General features: G+C 42.5%; 1 protein-coding gene across 1 annotated transcript; it reads left to right on the forward strand.

Moving 5' to 3' along the window:
• Positions 1 to 846: 846 nt before the first annotated feature.
• nudt3b (nudix (nucleoside diphosphate linked moiety X)-type motif 3b) lies at positions 847 to 22,963 on the forward strand. The gene is made up of 5 exons (XM_088921743.1): positions 847 to 1,119; positions 3,187 to 3,297; positions 14,094 to 14,138; positions 16,122 to 16,206; positions 16,739 to 22,963. The coding sequence occupies exons 1-5, from the start codon at positions 1,021 to 1,023 to the stop codon at positions 16,933 to 16,935; spliced, it is 537 nt and encodes a 178-aa protein (XP_088777869.1). The 5' UTR covers positions 847 to 1,020; the 3' UTR covers positions 16,936 to 22,963.
• The last annotated feature ends 833 nt before the right edge of the window (positions 22,964 to 23,796 follow it).

Consider the following 23,796-nt stretch of genomic DNA (forward strand, 5'->3'; position numbering starts at 1 on the left):
TTTCAGATAAGCCCGATCCTTCTCTTCCGAATCGCCCGTTGTCGTTTTTTGTACCCAATACCGCAAAAATCGGAGCTTCACAGAAGCCCAAAAGAGAATGCATTTGTCCGAGGAGAAATGGAAATCGAGTATTACTAGAGTAATTGATATCGACTCAAGTACGCCAAAATGTATACAGGTGTATAGCTTCACAGTGAATACAACGGGATTTATTTATTTCAGTAGTAATTTACAAACACAGAACAACATTAATATTTTATTTCGGAAAAGTATAGCTCCAGAACACCGTTTTTTGTATCGCATAGGTAATGATGTGCAAATAAAAGCTACAGACGTGCTTGGTTCGCAGATGTTGTCTGATTTTTACAGGAAACCTCGGGGTTGCTGCCGATACTGTGCCCTCATCTTCAAATGGACAATTTTATACAATGTGATTAATCTAGTGACTTCATCCCCCACTGCAAACAAGAGAATACACTAAACATTAATTATAATACCTACAAGAATTATATTAAATAAACGTGAATTGCCTAGATCAATTTTCCTCGTAAATTATGTGTCGCAGTCATAAATCACATAAAAGCCACATTGCCTCACGACCGACAGCATCCTGTAAACTCGCAACAAAGAAACTTACGTAGCCCTTTGCTTTTGTATGGCAAGGTTTACGAACTTTACGCAAGCAGTCATCCACATAGACTCGTCTAGTCCTGTTGCTTAACCGGCGTCATAAACGTAGTGGGCTGCTGCGTTGTTACGTTAGATCAGAGCGGAATTCGCAAAACGGATTAGGGAGAGTTTTCAGCGCTTGTGCGAGTGGTGAAGGGAAGGTTACGCGGTTTGCGCAGTGCTCTAATAATGGCGTCTGTGCCGAAGATGCGATCTGGTCTGAGAAAATGAAGCGGAGGAGAAGTTGTTTTTATTAATCAAAAGCCGGGGTTTCCTTCAGTGGGCTTTACGTCGAACGCAACGACGTTTCCAAGAGGTTCGGGTTTAAGTTTCGGTCTGTGGAGCCCCGAAATGATGAAGCTTAAGTCGAACCAGACCCGGACCTACGATGGGGATGGCTACAAAAAGCGGGCCGCCTGCCTGTGCTTCAGGAGCGAGAGCGAAGAGGAGGTAAGGCCGAGGATGCGGGGGTGTCGGGGGGGGTGGGACTGGGCCTTGGGTGGGTGAGTGAGTGAGCACAGCGAGGCGAGAGCCCTGGGAATTGGGGAGAGAAAGACGGAGAGGAAGTGATTAGTCGAAAGGAGAGAAGTAAAGGGTGACGGGGGCTAACTAACAGCATGGGGAAGGAGGACAAGATCAAAATGCGGGGTCGAGAAGCCCAGGCAGCGCGTTAGAAAGGCACAGGTTGGGAAGGGGGGCAAGGGTATTCGATAGCCTCTGGTGCTTTGGCCCAGGTACAGGGGGCAGTATGTGCTTCTTGTATTCCGGACTGTCATCGCGCTGCACGGCTCCTTTTTAACTGCAATACCAAAGCCGACTGTCAGTGCGCCTGCAAATACTGTTTCTTTGCATGTTGAGCGTCCAGAGCTCTTTCCAGGGCAGCTGGGTACCGCCTGGAAACGCGGGCAGTCTGCAGCGACTGGGCGTGAGGCTCGCTTGTGCCCAGTTCTGTTCAGTGAAGAAAAAAAAAAGGAAGCGACTTGTTAAAGAAGTGTTTCACCAAACCCGTGAAATATTTCAGCCTCCGCGTATTCCTGGTACCCCGGGCGAGCCGGCACTGCGATTGTTTTCTGAAAACCCGAAAAGACATCAGAAAATAAAAATAGGATTTAGAGAGACGTTGGCAGGAGGGCACTGATGGAGCGCCAAGCCAACAGACCACATACCAGTGCCTACATTTCAGCAGTGGGTCCATGCGTGACGACTGCTAAGGTGTGCTGGGGAAATGTAGTTCCGTTTCAAACCTCAGCCAAAAAGAATAAGGAATGTGAATAAGCGCTGTAGCTTTACAGACGAAAGGCTGAACATGAACAGTTGAAATTGAGGGGAAAGAAGAGGAATATGTTCGTTTTGGGGCTCACATTATTTCTCAAGTATCCACGATCAGACTCTGGGACAAAGGTCAAGGTTTGCCAGCTAAGGTGTTATCTTATCTGGGACAGGTTATGTGTTCTTCCAATTCGTGTTCTGTAAGGAAACAGCAGGCTTCCAGGCAGTGTTATATATATTGTCTGTAATCGGGGGCATCCAAGGGGTTCTCGCATTTGAAATGTCCTTTTACTTTGCTTTCATTTAAAAATATACACTGCAAAATAGATGTTTGCAAACAGATCTGCTTGTTTCAGCATTTAACACTTAGTTTGATGAAATGTAGATCTAAACACGATTAAACCGAATCCAGCTTTGTTAGTACTCCCCGTGAAGGAGTACCAACGCTTCATCCAAATCAGGGTTACGGGGGAGCTGGAGTCTATCCTGGCAAGCAGCGGGCACAAGGCAGGGTACACCCTGGGCACAACAGCACGTCACAGGACAGAACAACAGACACAAACATGCTCACACACACCAGAGCCAGTTTTCCCAGAAGCCAATTAATTTACCAGCACGTCTTTGGACTGTTGGTGGAAACCCATGAGAATTGAACCCAGGGCCCCAGCACTCTGAGGCTGCACCATGCAAATATTCACTCCCCTAAACATAATTACCAAGCCCATCTTTGTGAGTGACACAATAATGTCTGAAAACATGATTTGTATGTCCTAGGAGTATGTTAGAGCAGGGCTGTTTACCCTGGTGTCCTGGTATCAATCCGCTCTGGGCTCGCTCACTCGGGTCTTGCTAAAGTTCCCCTTCTGTTCATGTAAGTCGTGTCTCCCCTTTGAAGCTGATCTGAGGATCTGGGGCTGCACTTCAGTAGTGGATAGCACGGGGGGTCCCCCTCTTGTGTGTGAAGTGCTTTGGGGTCTTTTGAGATGAAACGTGCTACACAAATACTAGCAATTTGAAAAAGCAGTTTTTAGATCAGATGCCAACCCATACTCCAGCTCTGTGGATCAGAGTTCAGCCATGGTAAGTTAAACCCAGCAGTGCCGGACATTGCCTTCTCTTACTCATGACATCCTTGAAGTAAAACATCGCCGGGTGTGAGGTGACTGAGTATTTAGGCTGTGTGGGAAGGGAGCGGAGTACCTCTTTCTGTCCCATTGAGGGTGGCTAAGAGGAATGTCTGTATTGCAGGTGTTGCTAGTGAGTAGTAGCCGGCATCCGGATAAGTGGATTGTTCCTGGAGGAGGGATGGAGCCAGAAGAAGAGCCCAGCGTAGCCGCTGTGCGGGAAGTGTGTGAGGAGGTATGGACCTGTGTTTTCTGTGCGGTTTCATAAAGCACTCATTTGTTTTCACAGCCGTGTGCCATTCTTAAAAAACAAACAAACAAAGTGTTGCCTACGTGCGACAGGAGGCGCCTTGTTTTCTTAAAAACTGGACTTTAAAAGCATTTGCCTTTGTTTGTCTGGCTTTCCTTGTTTTTGTCCACACATGCTAAAAAAAACCTCTACCACCAGCCTGATGAGATGTCGGCGACGGCCTGTTTATGTATGTTTAGAGTTTAGGAAGTAAAACCTTAATATGCTTGTCGTGAAGAAGTGTCTCAAACTCACTTCCTGGAGGGCCTGTTGTCTTTGGGTTTTTGTTCTAACCTGAGCAGTCAGACTATTGACCTTCTTGTTTTCTAAATTAGACACAGACAGGATTTTCTCTTGAGGTCTTGTACAGTTCATTGCACAAGGCACTCAATTAAAGGTGCCGCTGCCTATAAATCACCTGGTTGGAGTGTTAAAATTATCCAGTCAGTTATGTAGTTTGACCAACTATGTATTGTGTGTTAGCAACAAAACCACAAGACTCAGGGCCCCCCAGGAACTGTGATTGAGAGCCCCATGCCTGAGCTTCCCTTCTGTTCATTCGTAATCAGTCTGAAAAGGAGAAGGAGCTTAACAATGAGAAACCTAAGCACAGTATGTGAAAATATGTTACAGAAACTACCTCAAAGTACCACAGAAAATCAGAGAAATAAAGTGGAATAGACATGAAACATATTTCACAGAAAACGTAACTCATGTAACCTACTTACACTTGTTTAGATGAATAAGGCATTTAAATCTGTACTCAGGTGATGGTGCTTAAAAATTAAACAGCGTGTCTCAGTGCACAATGCCAGACACTGTAGTTTGTCTCTTGATAATGGGGGGGCTTACTGAAGCCAAAACCTGAATGCCCTCCCACATCTAGGCCAGTAATGGAACCTTATGTTAAAGTCAGCCTCGTAGAGAACATCATCATTCCTGCAGGCGGGGGTTCAGTAGGGATAGGTGTTTGAATGAATTAGAGCATTGTTATTGGATGGCTCCAGTCCAGTAGCCCTATCTGTGCCGGCTTGCAAAATTCACAAAAACAAGCCTGTTTCTTTAACGGTGCCTAGCTTTGAGAATTTCTGTTTCTACACGAAATCATCTCCCTATTCAGGGTAGTGTGAACAGGCCTGAAGGGTCCAGAGTGGACCGGAAAGTACAGGCTACAGGTTTGGAATCAAGCCACTAGTGTAGTGGAGATGCTACAACAGATTGGAGGGTCTGAGTGAGGGTTGAGTAATCCTCTTCCTGCAGGGCCAGTATGTCTGCTGGTTTTTGTTCCAATTCAGCGCTTACCAAGCCAAACTAGTGGGTGACTGGCATAACTGGACCGATTTCACCACTTCTCCCAACTCTTCAGGTGCTGCTGCTTTATCGAGACCTTGAAAACCTGCAAAACCACTTCTGCACCCCAGAACCGAGATTGGACACCCCGGATCTAAATGTCTTCAGAAGGCAGAAAATGACGTGTATACATGTTTTTAAGCTAGTATTTCATTAAAAACTGCAATTTTCTCAAATTGAAGACTTATAAGGTTAGGATACAGTAAATGTCAGCAAAAACTAATGAGTATTGAGACCCATGGACTCAGTATTTGTTGGAAACACCTTTGACAGCAATTACAATTGTAAGTTTTTTGGGGTCTCTAGCAACATTGCACAGTAGCTTGGTGCAGTTGTTGCCCAGACTACTTGTCAGACTAGCTCATGCTCTCTCAAGCTGCTTGGTAACTCCTTTTAGATATTAATTTTTAAGTCGTTCCACAGATTATGGGTAGGATTCAAATCAGGTTTTTGCCTGGGGTTAGACCCACTTTCTGATTCCCAAGTTGCTCAGGTGTAGCTTTGGTGTCGTGTTTTCTGATTTGCCATTACTGTGGTGTACTTATGTTCCCATCAGTCTTGACGAGCTTCCCAGTCCCTGCTGGCGAGAAGCAGAACTGTACCGTAATGCTGCCACCACCCTGCTTCACATTGTGGATGGTGTTGACTGAGTGATGCACTATGTTGGGTGTTGTCAGATGTAAACTTTGCGATTTGACCAGAAGGTACATATTTTGTCTTGTCTGCCCACAAACCCTTTTCTTACATATTTGCGGTATCACTTATGTACTTTGTTGCAAACTCTGTACACTCTGTACTCTGTACTCTGGCCAGCAGCAAATATCACCCTGCAACTCACAACTGGCAACCCACTGAAGCTCAGCAGGTGTGAGCCTGGTCTGTGTCTGGATGGGAGACCTCCTGGGAAAAACTAAGGTTGCTGCTGGAAGAGGTGTTAGTGGGGCCAACAGGGGGCGCTCGCCCTGCGGTCCATGTGGGTCCTGATGCTCCAGTATAGTGACGGGGACATTATACTGTAAACAGGCGCCATCCTTCAGATGAGACGTAAAACCGAGGTCCTGACTCTCTGTGGTCATTAAAAATCCCAGGGCGTTTCTCGAAAAGAGTAGGGGTGTCATCCTGGCCAAATTTCCCATTGGCCCTTACCAATCATGGCCTCCTAATAATCCCCATCTATGAATTGGTTTCATTGCTCTCCTCCCCACTGATAGCCGATGTGTGCACTATGGGTGCCGTCGCATCATCCAGGTGGGGCTGCACATTGGTGGTGGTGGAGGGGAGTCCCCATTACCTGTAAAGCGCTTTGAGTGGAGTGTCCAGAAAAGCGCTATATAAGTGTAAGCAATTATTATTATTATTACTACATGTTTTGAGATGGTTTTTTTTTTCAGTTCCTTACAAGCTCCCCAAAGTAGAGTGACCCAGAGATTTTTGATCCTTACACCTTTCACCTATCTGAGCCACTAAACTTTGCAACTCTTTCACAAGTTTGCAGCCATTAAAGGCTACCTCCTTCCCCGGCTGCTCAGTTTGGAGAAACAGCCTGACTGACTAGGCAGTGCGTGGGTGCCTTCTGCTTCTTAATGGCTGACTTCATTGAGTATCTCTTTCCACATGGGGTCTTGAAATGGTTTTATGTGCTTCTCCCGATCCGTGCCTTTATACAATTTTATTTTATTGATTTGAAAGCTCCTTTGCTTACCGTTCATTACCTGACTGAGGGACCTTGCAGAGAAAGGTGTATTCTGGAATCGTGTGATTCTGAACCACTATTATTGCTCACGAAGGCCTAAATTAATTTCGGTTTTCTTCAGAAAAGGTAGTCTTGACTGTGCTGTTTCATTTCTTATTCGGTTTTTTTTTTGCTTTCAATGTGTGGAATAGGTTGTAAATATAACACACATTAATGGCTGCTTCAAAGTGTCATAATTGCAAGCTTTAAAGCGACAAAGAATGGAAACTGTGCAAAGGGCTAAATACTTTGCAAGTCACTGTAGCTTATAGCCCTGGGGCCAGGGCATGTGCCCAGTAAAGTACATTCTGGTAACTTGTTGTGCATGAACTAATTACACAAGAATTCCTCAGTTTACAAAGCAGCTTTCCCGTTGCAGAACAGTTCCAAAGTGTGTGTTTTTTTTTTCATTCCAAGCCAGAGTCTCTTTTTTTTTTACATCCAGACAACGCCGGTTACTGTGTGCCTCTGTGTAATTTAAAACATGTGTCACTTTATTCTAACTCTATGCTATTCTAACTTGACCCTATAGGTAGAGATCTATTGATCTAGGTTAAGTCTACATACAGAGTATTTAAGGTTCTTCTAACCCGCATTCTTGCGTAACATTTTTTAAATCTTTTTCAATTTGTACTGCTGATGAATGCGTTTTAAAGTAAAAAAAAAATGTTTTTCAATCTGTTACCTTTATGGAAGTTTCATGGAGGCATTGAAGCACGTAGTGTATTTGGGATCTGTCTGGGCATGGTTGCTGTTTTATCGTCTGTCTGATCAGATTATGACTGTCTATATTGTACTCTCAGAGGATGGTACAGTATTAAGGTGATGAAATAGTTGCACTGAGACAACTGCACTGGGACATATTTAGCAGGAGATGAAATCTTTACAGTGTGTGGAAAACCTAGATGCACCTGTTCAGATTTTTCAAGTAGCCCCACCATTACAAAGCAGGTTTTGAGCGTTTCCTAATTTTATTGTGCCCTTGTTTTTAAGTCTCGTTCCCCAAGCTTTTCTGACTAGATGTCTTTCCGTTTTAAAGCGTGGTCATGTTTTAAGTACAAGAATATATTCACTGACCGAATATTGAAAACCTCCACCTCTTCATTGTGGTGAAGGATTGTGCATTTCGATGTTTCCTTGCTCTGACAAATGCTATAATGCCAACAACAAAAAAACTTGTGGATACGTTTGTTTTTTTTGAACTTCTAGTGCTGATGAAGCATGAGTAGACCTGCAGGGAAGAGCATGGAATGCAATATCATAATCAGCACCTCCTCCGTCTGGCTCAGGCTGGTGTGCTCAAGAACAAAACCAGTATGTACTAGAAAATGACAGTGGCTTGGGTACACTGAGTAATTCACATGCATTGTTATGTAGCACGTACAGCAATATTTCTTTCCTTTTGAGTTGCGTTTGTCCTTCTGACATTTTTTCTCTGTTTTTGCTTTTTTTTTTGCAATGTTTTTTTTTTGGCAATGCCTTTAAAAGACCCCCCACACGAACAAAAACACCAGCTGAGAACCACTACTTTGATGTAACCCTGCAGTTGCATCGCTAATCTTTTTTTTACTACTTTTTCCCAGATAGGTGCTTTGAGCAACAGACGGAGCGCACACCCTGCATTCCCAAAAATTCCAGCTTGACACCTGGTCAATAAAGTGCGCCTGCATGTCTTCCTGCTGCAACTCGTGAGAGAAATTGTGTATATATAGGGCCATGCTGTGAAGATGTTATATCTGAGACACTACGTCTGAACGACTTGGTCCCAAATGCAGCTGTATCTGATAACTCAGTTTCATGTAGAGCCCGAAGCAGACATATACAAGGTAGATTTTAATGTGACAGAAGTCTGGTATAGCTAGACACCTGCATTTGGAGACATTTGTTTTAATGTGGCTGTTAACATAGTATCCTGTTATAAAGATTGCAAAAGTCTGAGGGAGACTTCAGTATTGATCTTTCCTCTTTAGTGGTGTACTTAGATTCACTAATATCTTTGCATCCCCGAACAGAAGACAGTCTTCTGTAGTTATAAGTGGTTGACATAATTGTGTAAGTGGAATTGGTGCACTTTATGTTCCCCTTTTACTTGGAAAGCTATGCCGACATATTTAACAAGCAAGTAAGCTAAGTAGATTCATAAGGCAGCGCAGTCACCCTCCAGTCATAGAGCTTTCCTAGTTGGATAACACATTGGGCTGTCATCACACTAAGATGACTTCTGACCAAAGTCTGGAACACATCGTAAAATTGAGGCACTTGAAATTTCAAGGAAATTCTGAAATTACAGTGCAGAAAAACTACTATTTGGTTCTTTCCATCACCTTCTCTGTACATGCTGTTTACAAGCTTTGGAAGAGTTCTAAATATCTATTCATCCATTTTCTCACTGCTTCTTTCAATTCAGGGTGGACTGTGCAAGGCAACCAGAGCACCCAGAGGGAACCCACACGAGCATGGGGAGAACATACAAACTTCACACAGATAGCACCCCAGGTCTGGAATTGAACCCAGACCCCAGTGCTGTGAGGCAGCAATGCTGACCACTGTGCTGTACCAACCTTGAATATATTACTGTAAATGTCAAACCTTACTATTCTTATTTATGATCTGGTCAGTACAAATGCCCGTTTCCCCATCTGCAATTTGAGAACACTGGCTCCTCAGTCCCTCAGTATCCTTGAAGGACTGCAGCAGCCATTCCCTGTGGTGTTGACTTCACAGGGATCAGAATTATATGAGGTTATAATATGTAATTCTAGTCCACAGTGGTCTGCAGGGTGCCTGGTGAGTCCCAAGAGCAGGAAAAAGGTTCATTGCTCGGATCACATTTCACCTAAACACACAGTAACCTGTAAACAGCTGCAGGCCTAGACTCAAGTTACAGAATGGTGCTTAGTGTCTAAAGGGTGCTAAACTGAAATTTACCACTGCCTTTTTACAGTACATACTGACTGCCGCCTGGATGACCACAACCCATTCACTCAGAAGCTACAATTTGGGCTGTGTTGTTGATCTTTTTTTTTTTGTTCAGTTCTGTTGTCCTATAAAAGCACCCTTGAAGATCGTTTAGCTGTTCAGATGCACATCTTATGTAATGTCCTGTTCTCCTTTTTTAATCCGTTTCAGTAATTCAATGCCAGTGCACAGAAGTGTTTCATAAAGAAACAGCACCTCAAGCCACTTATGTGCAAAGCTCCACTTCCTGGCCAGGCTGAGGCTTGTGTTCCTTGAAATGGGTCCAGAATGAGACTTTTGGAAACAGTGGACACTGAAGTATAGTAGCCCACATAATAGCAGAACCACACATTTCATCTCAGTTTGGCTTGTTTAGGGATTTATTAGTCAGAATATTTTTTTCTGGGTTTTTTTTTTGCACCAGGGTAGAACTGTTTTGATTAGGTCAAAGTTCTAGGCGCCATACAGTACTTACGTGCTGAAAAAGATGTATTTTCCAGTTGGGGTAAAAGTACTATTGTCTGTTAGTTGGATCTGTGATTTTATCTACCAGTTTAAACATTTCTAATGGGAGTGAGAGAAGATTGATGAGTGATAGCACAATGAAAAGGAATAGAAGAGGAATGTGCAGCAAGAAAGTCACTTTTAGCTCAAAGAAAAAAGATCAACTTTGGATATGTATTCAGACTTTTAGTCTGAATAGCGTCCTGACAGGGAAGTTGACTCCCCTTCCAGTGTGTTATGTCACAAAGTTCACAATCATATCAGGAGCGACAGAGAAACTGGAAGGTTCACGATGAAAAGTGGCCGCAGCCGGAAAAGGACCTAAAACCAGGACTGACTAACCACTCCAAAGCCTGATTAAAATATTCTAAACAGCCCAAGTAGATTCAAAATGGAAGCAGTAAGAAAAACGATCAAATTAACCATCATCAGTTCAGATGACTTTTTACTACATTGAAAATAGTTATTATTTCAGTGTAAATACTGGAAGAGACGTGCTCACGCATCTTTACTAAAGTGGATTACTTAAGTGCATGAAGGCTACTGTTGCCAATAAATACTACTATAGCAACCTGTCCTACTGTTAGCCTACAGACGTCTCCACACACTGTGAGACGTTAACTATTTGGATTAGTTTGCTCTGCAGGTAACAGAAAATCCTAATATAATGTGACTGCAAAGCAGAGAAGGAACTGTTAGAAGATCAAGTAACAGCTAATACATCCATCTGTTATCGGAATTTATTTTATTCCTGATAAGGGTCATGATAACCTGGAGGAAGCATAGGACAGCTAAATGCATGTATGAACACATACATGTGCACATGGGCAGCACGTGCAGTATCCTCACATCAGGTGTCACCATCCAGAATAAATCCCAAGAGTACCTGAAATTTTCTTTGGGTCCTTTTCTAAAAGTTGGTGCCTTGTTTGATCTGTGTCAGTGTTTTTGTATTTAGGTTTTTGCTTTTATTCTACGAAAAGAAGTTAGTGAAAAGTCATTTATAGATTATGCCATGTTAGTGTCAGTCTTTAATTTGTATTAAGAGAAAAGTGATTCAGATATAACACCCCAGATAATATATATGGTAACGTGGTGCTTCCTGTATGCAATGATTTCAATCTGAGGTGATTAATGAATTTGAGAAAAAACGTGATTGCAGTAACACAGCAGTTAGTGAACATGCTGAATTTAGATGTGGGATTGAGTACTTCATCATTTAATAATTACTCCAACACCAACTTACCAAGTCTTCTAAGGAATATGAGTTGTATATTATTCAGTCTTGATGAATGCGAGTTCAGTGCTGATTTAAACAAAATTGAAAGTGGGCTGGTTTTATTGGTGATCTCTTCCTGTTGTGTAAGAGTCCTGGTAGTTAGTGAGTAGGGTACAGGGAGGTTGACCCGAAAAATGTTTTTAAAACTACACTGAGTTTGAGATATAATAAAAGGCGCCTTGGGAAAATATAGAGAATATGGCTGAAATTGTGGTGTTGAACTTTGGAACATAAAGATGGACTATAAAAAATGTTCAGTTCAGCAGATGGACATTGCTTTATGCCCAGATTCATAGTTTCATCCACAGAAAACGTCTGTTGCACCATTTGCCAAAAAAGGATTGTAAAAGAACTGTGTCCTTTTAGCTTAGTAGAATGCAGAGGATTTTGAGCAGATAATAGACATGTTGATCTGTTTAAATGTCCCCGTTACCATACCGCTGTATGATCACCTTGAAATATGACGACACTTGTGGAAACTGTGTAGAATATTTTTGTGTGGCATTAGATTTGAGTACTCTAGCATTAATGAGGGGCAGAGCAGTGGCACTGTGGCTAAGGATCTGCGCCTGTGGCTGGAAGGTTGCTGGTTCAAATCCCACAGCCGGCAGAGGAATCCTACTCCGTTGGTCCCCTGAGCTAGGCCCTTAACCCCAACTGCTCCAGGGGCCCTGAACAATGGCTGACCCTGCACTCTGACCCCAAGCTTCTCTCTGTCTGCGTGTCTCATGGAGAGCAAGCTGGGGTATATGAAAAAGAAGAATTCCTAATGCAAGAAATTGTATATGGCTAATAAAGTGATCTTATCTTATGTAATCAAAATTCTCATCCCAAGTTTAAATCAGATCCCAAGTCTCATGAGAAAAGTAGAATTGAGATTGCTTTACGCAGAAGTACTTCATTCACAAACTGATGAGTCCCCTAATTTTCAGCCTTCTTTGATCTGAAGAAAGATGGTCTGGTATGCTTTCAGGTGTCTCCCCTTTGAGTTTCTAGGCTTCCCCATCTTCATCTAGATGGAGTGATAGCGATATGATCCTTCTTAGCCGGTACAGATGGCTGCCTGCTGGAGAGTTTAGCCTGCGTACACGCTGGTCGGGATCACTGCCAGGACACGCAGGAGGAGGAAAAGCAAAAGAGGAGCCACACTCATTGCGTATGCCCAGGCCGTCTCTTCCTCCCTGCCCCTTTCTTTTCCTTTTCGGAGGATTTGATCTTCTCCACCTCCGATGTGGAATGAATCGTTTTCCATGCGCTTTGCTCCAAGCGAGACACGCGCTCCCCCTTCAGGGCTCCTTTTAGACTGCAGGCTCCCGCGGGACCGGGAGACGGCGGGATCAGAGGAGACGCTGCCACTAACCAGCCTCCTCCGTCCACCCTCCTGTCCGGCTGTTGCTGCCTTCCTGGTGGAGCAGGAGGGGGGGGAGGCCAGGAGATGGCGAGACCGGTGGGCGATTGCTGGGAAGTGGAGGGGGGAGGGGGGTGGCTGTTGAGTTCACATTTATTATTAGACTGAAATGTGAACCTAAAGAGGATGGCACTGCAGTGACGCCAGTCTGAACTAATCTGGGCGTCTTCTCCCCCCTTTATGTCTCCTGGGTCCCAGTAGTTATCAGAAGGCCCGTCTGTGCTGGCGGGCAGTATCATCTGTACTGGGCTTTGGGGAACGAAACGCATTTAGTATGTGTAAAGGGCACTTTGTAAACTTGCAAAAAAAAAACTGACGAGATGAGAAAAAGGTCTTTATTATTAATCTGTGTTAATATTTCTCTGTAATATTTGATGTGGCATGGAGAAAGGCAGTGACAAGAATCAGTTTCAGTTGAGCCAAGTGAGAGTTTTTTAAATGCAGAGTCTCTGTTTTTGACTCGTTTGTCGGCTCCTCTTCAGGCAGCTGTGTGGAGGGAGACTGGCTGCTGAAATAAGAATACGATCCTTTCCGAGAGGGTAGCATTTTCTTTCGCCGTTTGCGCTGTGCGGGAGGTGGCCGTTGCCTGGTGTAATGAAACTGTTCTTTCATCAAGTGACTGGGGTTTTTTTTTTCCCATTTAAAATAAAAAAAAATGAAACTTTAGATTGATGTGTTTTCCCAGATGCCATTTTTTAACGCATGTCCACTCAGCAGGGAGTAGCAGGCAATGTGCCAGCAGGTGTAGGGCATTGTGCTACTGCCCATAGCTTGGTTATATCAATTTGGTGTATGAAATGTTAGCACGTCTCATTGTAAGTGCTACATCATTTCAATGCTAAATGTGTATAAAATCGTGATCCTACATAATGGCAAGGATGCAGAATGCTATCTGTGGAATACCTAAACACCTGCTTTTCTCTCCCCTTTGTTGGCTTGATTCTCTCCCCGCGGCACTGCAGCTATACTCCGCAAAGACACGCAGCCTAGCAGCTGGTCCCTTTGTAAGAAAAGCCTTGGGATTCTTAGAAATCGCACTTAGTGTAGCCTGTGCTAGTTTCCATGGCAACACTCCTCTTGTTCTGTCCTCCATCATACAAGGCTGTGAGCGTGCTCCGTAGGTGGCACTGGATAGTCTGGCAGCTGAAGGCAGCACTGTTGATTGCACTGTCTGTGCACATACGGTACCATAAGCTTTAGAATGGCTCCTTTTTTTCCCCAAATGAAAAGGTTTTTATTCCAGGAATACATGTGGAACAAATGAGCAATGCACTACACTGTTCTGCAATCACCCCAGCATGAGTGACGTTTGAAAGCAACAAAGTCAGCAGACAAAGTGCAGCAGGTTTAAAACCTCGTTTTCATTCAAACCAGTGGAGACTGTGAGACTTTTAGGCATCTGTTTTCCCCTAAAGCTTCTTGTTTAAAAGGAGGTTCAAAAGCATCTCTTGAAATTCCTGAGGATCTACTTCGAATGGCTCTTAATTTTTTTTTCCCCCTTGATTTCACAGGCTGGCGTCAAAGGGACGTTAGGACGATTAGTAGGAACTTTCGAGGTGAGTTGATTTTTTTTCCCCGTTGTTCACTACCTTTGCCATATGTGCATAAAGATGTCTTCGAAGGAATAGCACCAGACCTTTGCGGCGTGCCAGTGTGAGGCCACCAAGTAGACATTCCTGAGCAGATTGGTCAGGAATGGTCCTGGATCACGTGCAAGTGAGCTCTGCTGTTCAGCCTTTGCGGATTTGAGTCTGGATCATGTCACGCGTTGTCGTAATTGTCAGGCAGCGAGGCGCAGCTGGCACAGTGCCCCCTGGAGAGGGTAGGAGTCAGTTGGAGGCCTCTCGTGGCTTTCCAGCCAATAGCAGGTCCTGCTACTTCCTGGGCACCTGCCAGCTTGCAGAGACATCACTGAGAGATGCACCGAGCTCCTCTGTAAGGCACTGTAGAGCCCGCTGCCCATTAGACAGATTAATGGCTCAAGGGGGGAGGAGGCCCAGACGAGCATAGCTGCCCTTCCTCATCCTCCTCATGCAGGACACATGTGTTTCTGTGAGCTGAGACCTAAAGAAACAATTGGAGATTCCAGATGAAGTATGAGATGCAAATGGGGAAAAAAGGCTCATGGATCTCAAGAGATTTTGAGTTCTGGATGTATAAGCATATCCTAAAAATCACTGGTAGTACTGTTTTTGTAGTTGCAGAATAGGAAACTTTTTTTTAGATCCGAACTGCAGTTAAAGTTCATTTTTATGGCCCCAGGGCTGACAGTTTTAATCTTTTGTGGTACAATTAGTTTCACTGAAGACCTACAGCTTTTTCATCTTGTGCATCAGATGCTGAATCGGGGGGGGAGTGCAGGTGCTCTTAAAGTGTCAGGCCGATGAACAGCTTGGGGAGTCCCCGCCCGCAGATGGCAAATGTCATAGCCCAGACTCAGCCCAGAGGTCTCCGTGCTCTGGATATTCATGATGCTCATTTCTTACATCCATATGGGCTCAGCCAAGAACAGGGAATGCAGGGAATTAAGTACCATAGTGCTGATTTCCAAATGAATGGTGTCCAGAGCCTTTCGCAATCACATAACTGTTGGTTTTTAATGCCTGTACCCATAACAAACAGCAATTCAAGAGCAGCCGCTGCCTCAACCACTCAATAAAATTCAGTGTTCTTTCCAGGCCCATAAAGACTTTTTTGGCTTCTTTGCAAAATTTCTTCTAGCAAGAATGCGGTAGAGGTCATAATCCCTTGCTATTTCTATAGTGCTTTTCATTCCAGTGGATCCCAGATCCCTGGGATTAGAACCCATGTTCTGACAAACAGCAGCACATTCGATTTTTACTAACCAAGTAGTCAAGTACCTTGGCTTGACAAGGATACCACTTCCCATGGTCCCCCATAAAGGGGTTTTGGTTTAGAAATGTTGGTCTAGGCCCTAGGGAAAGGTGCCACCTAGTGGTCCACCAATAACAGTAGCAACCTCATTGTCCCTGTACATTATCCATTCCAGTACTGATGAGTCTGCATTTCACTTAGATTCAGAGAAGTATTGAAATCAGGCTGCTAAGTACTAATACTGATGTCTGTTGTAAATCATTAGTACAAAGCAAATTTAAATCAAATGTTTAGCATTTTTTAAAAGTCAAAAGTTTGAATGTATTGAAATTTCACACTAAGCTTATTGTCGAACGTCTACAAAACAAGTTGCATTTAATTCTTTAAAAAGTGCTTTATGTATTCACAGGTATTGACAGGCTGTATTAATAATGGAACAGCGAAACAAAAAGTACAGAACTTACAGCTGCTATCTGGGTCTTGTGGGGGCTCTGAAGGGTGATTTGACAGGGCTGTCTTAATACTCATTGATTACTCATTATGTAGCTCTCTTTCTTTATACTGATACAGATTATTGCCAGTTTAAGTGCTAGAGGGAAAACTGGAACCTTCACCTGTTAAATAGATTGATAAATAGGGAAGTGTGGCTTACAAGATATTGACTTATTTTGTGCAGAAGTTAATTGTTCTTTAATTCGTTCTAGAATCGAGACAGGAAGCACAGAACATACGTCTATGTTCTTATTGTAACAGAGGTCCTGGAAGACTGGGAGGACTCTGTCAATATCGGTAAGTCTCATACTCGTGGCTTCAGAGAATTGAGCGTCAAGAAACGCTGAAAAATCGCGGAAATACTAAATGCTATAACCTTTGGAACAAGTATAAGAAGTTAGGTGTGTATGGAATAAGACCTCTCTGCCCCACACAATTGTCGTATTTGAACATTTTAAACATTTAAACATTTTTGGCTTTTGAACAAAACTCAAGAAGGCTCCCCAGTCCAAATGCAGAATTAGATTGTAGTCTCCAATTTTAATACACAGTTGTGCTGCTAATTCTAAACAATTAAAAAGCAGCGTTATCAGACCAGATCCAGTGAACATTGTCACTGCACTTTTGTGCCTGGGGCTATACTGGTCTTAGCACCCAAGTTGGAAAACCTATGGCTTAGGGAATTCTCGGAGAAAGCAGCTTAATTGAAATGTATTTGTTGTCTTATATTGCAGTGTGATGCCAGTTAATAAGATCTAGCAGCTGAAAGGAAACCTGAGTAATGGACACTAATTTAAAGATGACTCTTTGCCTCCTCTTCTCTTGACAGGGAGAAAAAGGGAATGGTTTAAAATAGACGATGCCATAAAAGTGCTGCAGTGTCATAAGCCCGTGCAGGCCTCCTACTTTGAAGCTTTGCAGCAGGGCTGCCTGACGAGTAATGGGACGCCTGTGGTAGCCACCATAGCCGGAGACCTCTCTCCTACCTTCAACATCAACCAGAGCTCAGTCTCCGGTATCAGATAACTAACGCACAACGTGGATATCCCCGAAACTTTCTCTTTATTTCTCTCTCTTTCTTACTCGTTCCTCATTTTTTTTAAACAAAAAAAAACGGTTTGCCTTGCCAGCCTCTAATGCCAGCAGTGATTGGCACAGACTTGACAAAAGTTGAGCGATGGTTATAAAACACTTTGTAAATGTAAAGTTTTTTTTTCTTTATATTGATAATTGCATGAAACACCCGCCCTTTTCCTTTCCTTGTCCTAAACATGAGGTTTATTGAATGCAAGAGCTACTTTTTACTGTTGTGATGTAAAGTATATACATAGTGCTTAAGGTTAAAGCTTTCAAGGGTCTTTTTAATTTTTTTTTATTCCAACCCTGATATGACGTAGTTTCATTGTCTGATTGGATGGGTGAGTGAGTAGTGGCTTTGTTTTGCATGTACTATTGAGCCCCTTGGCTTTTAGTTGTCTTACGGTTTGGGTGAGTTAATCTGAAACAGTGAATTGTTTTTGGCTTCACTATTTTTGGGGGAGGTTTGGGTAGGAGTCTGATCTGATCTGTAAACTCAGCAGGTTACGGTTTAGAGTTTAAAATCCAGCTTGCCTGACTGTGCTTCACGTAGCTGTAAAATTGTTTCCAGCGCAAATTTATGGTGAGTGGGGTGAGCCTGTGATATTGTTCAGTCAGTTTTGTTTCAGTCCCTCCAAAATCGACAGGATATCTCAGGACAACAACAGGGGAGCCAAACTCAAGTCTTCTAAGGCCAGAGTTCTGCCTTATGAGTTGTGCTCCAATATGACACTGTAGTGACCTAATATAATTGTTTATAGGTCTTAATGTGGTTGATGATTTAAGGATGCACTAAATTTAAAGTTTAGGGCCTGTAGTATATGTAATGGCATTGGGTTAAGGAAAAAAAATAACCCCCAATTAGAAAAAAAGACCTCTTTATTAATATGAGTGCTTTGGTTTGCAATAGATCCAGAAGACCCATAAGCCTCAGAGGAACAGTGTCTGGCAAGAGCTTCATGGAGGGAAAATTTGAAGAAACAAAATTTGGTGGGGTGTAGTCTTGTTGGGGTCTTTAACCAGGTGAGCTAGAATGATTGATTGGCATTTTCAGTTTCTTACAATTCTAGACTGGAAAGGTAGTGGAGGTGTGTCAGCTTAGTTTTTTTTTTCCTATTAGTGTCAGCCCATTTAACCTCTGAAACAATTCTGTTGCAAAAGACAATTTCTAGCGATGAGACTGCAATGAAGTCTCTGTCCTAATACACACTATCACTGTACTGTGTAATGTGTTAGTGTCAGTTATGCTTATATCAGTCCACTATTGCAGGACCATTCACACAATAAGATTTACTTTTGGCCACTGACTGCTGCAGCTTGCTGGTTGCAGGAGCATGGTTGCTGAGGTTCCGTCTTTGTGCATTTTGGCTGACCTGCCTGAAATCATTTGGGTTTGGAAGGGGATGCAGCTGTATCTTCTTCGCCACAAAAAAGGAAGAGGTTGAGCCGTTCATCTGGCTTTCATTAGCTTATACCAGCGCTGACCAAGTTGGATCTTTTGTGCTTTTCCCTTCAGCTAATTTGCTTTTTTCACAAATGTTTACTGTCGTCTTCATAAAGTTTTATGTTACCCTTCAGATTAACACTGGACTTTGTAGATAAGGATTTTTTCGGAAGGCACTTTCTAGGTCTTAACAGTGTTTCTTTTTTTTTTTCTGTTCTTGTAAATTTTGTTTAGCGTTTCCTTACTTGTTGGAATATTGAAACTGCATCCCTTCCAAGAACTTCATCACTTGCTTGACATCAAAACAAAACCATTAATAAAAAAAAAAGATGTTTCTAACAAGATATGGAACAAATAAAACTTGTACAGTCAAAACCTTATTTTTTAACCTGTAAAAAATAATGCTTTTTAAACATAAGATTTTCCTTTTCTTCAAAAACGTCTGGCAAAACCGATTTAAGCCAAATTGCATTATCTGCCTTTGTTGTGGTAGGGGCAAGCAGCGATTGGCTCGATACTGTGAAAATAATGGAGCAGCCGTGGAAAAGAAGCTAGACGTTTTAATGTAAATTATCAGTTTAGTTCTGTATAGATTAAAAGTTAAAGACGTAATACTTTTTTTATTGTTTGACACATCGGTAGATTGTACTTTTAGATAGGACATAGTTATTGCTGTAAGATCTGATACTACAGGGTTACAATAGCAGGTGGCAAACCTGCAGAGCACAAAACTGTGTGGATAAATCTTATAAAGGCGTAACAAAAACAGAAGACGAATGGTGGGGGTAGAGGAGGGTGGGGTGAAGGGAGCTTATTAAAACAGTGCATCAAGAGTGTCCCCAACCCCTGGTTTGGTTTTTACTAATCCTGGTTCTTCAGACTTGTGGTGCCGAACCTGTGTACCCTGCATGACCAGCATACTCTACCCCATACTACAGACCGTGCTGAAAAAGACCTGGGAAGACAGAAAAGAAATAGATTCCTTTCATGGAATTTGGCAGTCCTAGTTGATCACTGCTGAAATGTAATTTCTTTCTGAACAAGGCCTGCTTTGTTGTGGATATTATTGGCTGGAAAGGCACGAGAATAGAAAACCAAATCCAAACCTATTTCTGTCTGCTTCCCCTTTTTAGGTAATCGAGGGAATGCCTGTTCTGACCTTGATCCCCGACTTTTTCAGCTATCCTGATTTTGATTGGCAGTCCAAGCCCACTGTTCCTCTCTAACCTGTCCATTTTAACTAGGAAGCAGCAGACCGATTTGCTTTCTTCCGAACACAAATGCTTTAAAAGTAAACCTTCAATTAGCTCCATTGTAGAGCTGGTTAGGTGCAGAGCCTAACTACAGCTGTGATGGGGGGGATGAAGTTATTAATTCATGATCAGTTTGGGCACATGAGTTCCCATTCACACACTTCTGTCCCTGGTATAGGTAGCCTCACTTGCATGCATTTTCTTCACAGCCCAGATGCGTTTCCCTCAGATCTCCTCCTGCTGTCACATCGCGTGCACTGGAGATAACATTTGTGCACAGCACACTTTCTGCTTGTTGTGATTGTAATTTGCTTCTTGGAAACAAGGGGGAAAGAAGAGAAATGGAGCAGTTATCTTTGGTGTAAATGTTAGGCTACTAGAACTGCTTTTCTAATATTTTTATAGCCATTCTGAATCATTCTGCAAATTGAGGTAATATTGTTTTTCAGGCCCAAACACGTGTTGGTGCAATATTATGGCTGTCTTCATGCTGGGCGTATTATGAAGGAACTCGGTTTGGTTTTGAGAATATACGGTATATAGTTCCACAGGGCTCATGTCTCCTGTTTTCGTGTCAATAGGCATGTGAACGGAGGCCAGACGAGATTCGGTTTAATTCAAACTGTTTAATTTTTTTTTTTAATACGACAGCATAATACCTGTGAATAAACCAAGCCAAATTGAGGCAAGTGCTGATTGTTGTTTTAATATTGTGAAGGGCTTTCTGGAGTGGCACTGTCCCGGTTTAGTTGGCGTAGCGCATTGGCATAGTGCTGCACATCTTGCCCCGTTTGTCTCCAAGGCCAGTCCAAGCTTGTACTTGTACACTCCCCCACTATAGGGACCCACATTGGAAAGCCACCTTTCCAGTGGCTGTTGAATTCGAAGGAAGGTCAGGTGTGCATTGCTGTGTACAGGGCTTACTTGTTTTTTTTCTGGGCGGGGGAGGGTGGGTTTGATGGTTTGCATGCAGAATCGATACGTAGGTTTGCTGCAGATTTATCCAAGCAGAAGTAGAAGTAATCGCTGAACCTTTTGCCGCAGGATATTTTAAGTTTTTGATAGAACCTTTTCCCCCCCTGTTTATTAAAGAATTTGAGAGTTTTTGGACAAACCTTATAGTCCGTGTGTGGACTGTTGTGTAGGTTCAACTAGCCCCATTAGCAGCTCCGAAACTGTATGCACTGAAGACAGAAGGAAACTGTACGTTGCTCCATGGCAGATATTATGCCTTTCCCATTGTACTGTTGGTGCCATTAGGTTCATTTAATTCAAATGCCAAACGAAGAAGAGGTAGTGATGGACAGTTGTTTTGTGGAGCAGTGCTCCATATCATTGGAGGTTAACATATGACCCATTGTGCTATAGTCCATGTGCCTGGTCAGGGAGAAGGCGATGATCAATAAAAGAGCCCAGGGTTGAAGCTGAAGAGTTTAGCGAAGGACCTGATGGCATACGTGTCTGACATCATGATCACTCTGTATTTCTCCCTCAGAAGCCCTGTGTAAGGCCACGTGCGGGGCGATCTTTACTATATAGTGAGTTCTGAATGACATGGAATGAGCTTTGGTAATCTATAGGACACAAAAATTCTTTTGTATAAACCAAGAAGAATATACACTGAGCCAGGCACAACACCACAAACTCCAGGTCTGTAGTACAGTAGCTCTGTACTGTACAGACCTACACAAGTGAAACCTAACAGAGAAAATATCCATTTTCCGTGAGTGGTTAATGGAAAAATGAATGTGGTGAAGTTAATGATACATTAGCTGGATCATGTCACCTAGTTTAAGCACTGCCTTCCTTTAAGTAGATTAAACTGCTGGGCACTGGGATTTTTTTGTGTCTCTTTTCTTTTTCAGTAATGACTGTTCAGTTGCTTGTGGGGAGGGCTTAATCCAGCTGTGAAAAGAATGAATAGTATAACTATTTGTACTGTATAGTTCAAACATCAAATGCGTTTTTGTTTGGTGGTTGACTCTGCCTTGGTAAGCATGGTTATAGAATCCAGGTCTTTGTGCTGGACTTTGGCTGATCTAATGCTGGAGCTGTAACTTTTTTTTCTTTGTCTTTTTAACATGTAACTCATTTAACTATAGGATCTGAAGCCCCGTTTGCTGGATAGGTTTGAAACGACAAAAAAGACTTCTAACATTTAATTGTAGTTCAGTAAGAATGACCACTTGTACTTCTGATACCCCTTTTTTCTCTTATGGATTGTGCACAATGTGTGCTGCTGAGCTCATAAGATTTGTATATGTCTGTTATAGCAAACAACGATGTACTGGTGCTGTCCCTCTGTGAGTCATTTAGTGGCGAGACAACGGCTTTTCTTTTTCATTTTTCTTTTTTTAAAAATAATTGCCATCCACTTGTACAAAGTTGGGGGAACCAAAAATGGGGTGTGATGAAGGCTCATCTCAAACTAAAATTAACTTGCATACTTCCTATTTAAGTTCATCTTCCTACCCAGGATCAACACAAAGGTACGCTTTCAAGAGCACATGCAGTCTTTCAGCTCTGGAAGGCCATGTGAGTGAGAGAGATCTGTAGCCCAAAGATCGAGTTAACTAAGCCTCTGTTCCATCTGCTGCACTACAATATTGGTACTGTAAGGTGTAAACTGTGGTACAGATGTCTCATTACAATCAGCATGACCATTTTTAACCCATTTATCGGTACTCTCTGTTGACCACAGTGCAGAACCACTGCCCAATCTGAGACCCCCGCCCTTGTATTGCAAGACTTGCATTTAATGAAAATAAAACCTCGACGACCTGTTTTGTCATTAAATTCTCGACAGCTTTTAGCACCATTATGTTTCCTGTAAGGCAGATTCCCCCAATTTTGCAACAAGTGCTGTTGTCCCTTGAAAAGTAGCCTTTGGGGTGAAGGAAGTATTGTTCCACATACGTAAAAGATTAAGATGTATTTACATAAAAGTGTGCACCCAAGGCGCCTCGCTTGTGCTGCTTATGTCTCTTCAAAGCAGATGCGGTGGGATTAATATTGATATTGGATTAAAAAAGCGAGGTATATTCTCTTTGTTTGCCATTCACGGTGAATAAATTAAGATAATCCCCAGCCTCCCAGTTTGCACTACCCCCTACATGGTAACTGTGACTTTTCACAATTCCTACGAGAAGTACGTCACTGGAATTTTGTTTTTTCCTTTTATTTTATTTTGAATTGGGGATTATGGAATTTAGAAGTACGTGAGGAGACTGAAGATTGTAATATTAATGTGCCAACAAATAAACACACCAGTATTCATGAATAGAGTCTCGTCTTTTTATGTGGGGAATCAGGATTGTGGATTTGATTCACCTGAAAATGGGGTTCAGGGAAATGTCTGCTAATAACTTTAGTGTTTCAGTATGCTGGTACACCGGCACTGATCAGATTAATTCAGATGACTTCTTCAATACTAACAGTAAAGCATGGATTTGTAGACACAAGTGAAAATAGAGGTAATCCATATGCAAGAGAGTAGGAAGTCCTACTTTACACAAAGGGTGGTGGGTGTCAGGAACGGGTGTTGTTGCCAGGTTGTTAAAGCTGATTTCATAATATTTTGCAAGAAAACGATGGTTAAGATCTTTGGTTTATTTAAGAACTGTGTTATTAGAAATCAAGATGGCCCACATAGACCTCTCTTATTTCTGTTGTTTCTTACGTTCTTAAAGAGCATTCAAGTCCACTAGATCTAAATGTGGGCTTTTGATGTAATATGTTTGATATTTGGCCCTTGGAGGTCCGGCAACTTTTAAAGGCAGAATCCCAAGTTACCATTTCATAGTAAGAGTGGTCCTGGTCTTGGAGGAACATGGTTTTCTGAATTATGATTGATTTCAGTTTACTGTTTGGGGTGTATTTGCAAACTTGCTTTCAACTCTTTAAAAGCTCCAATGGGATTTTTAATTGATATCACTTCTCGAGTTTCAAAACTGAAATATAACCAACTGATCCTTTGCAAAAAGAAAAAAGGTTCAGCGTGAGGAATTTCACATCCAGTGTCTCTACCGCTTTCCTGTTCATCAGCTGATCAGCTACAAAGACCTGTTTAGCCAGAAATTACAGTAAGGAATTTCAGGAAATCTGTAAAGTTTT

Source organism: Atractosteus spatula, chromosome 7 (assembly GCF_055471065.1).
Source record: "Atractosteus spatula isolate fAtrSpa1 chromosome 7, fAtrSpa1.hap1, whole genome shotgun sequence".
NCBI classification, from domain to species: domain Eukaryota; kingdom Metazoa; phylum Chordata; class Actinopteri; order Semionotiformes; family Lepisosteidae; genus Atractosteus; species Atractosteus spatula.

Coding starts and splice junctions, on each gene's coding strand:
- nudt3b (XM_088921743.1), top strand. CDS start 1,021: ATGATGAAGCTTAAGTCGAACCAGACCCGGACCTACGATGGGGATGGC. Junction 3,298..14,093: donor TGCGGGAAGTGTGTGAGGAG/GTATGGACCTGT, acceptor TTGATTTCACAG/GCTGGCGTCAAAGGGACGTT. Junction 16,207..16,738: donor GGAGGACTCTGTCAATATCG/GTAAGTCTCATA, acceptor TTCTCTTGACAG/GGAGAAAAAGGGAATGGTTT.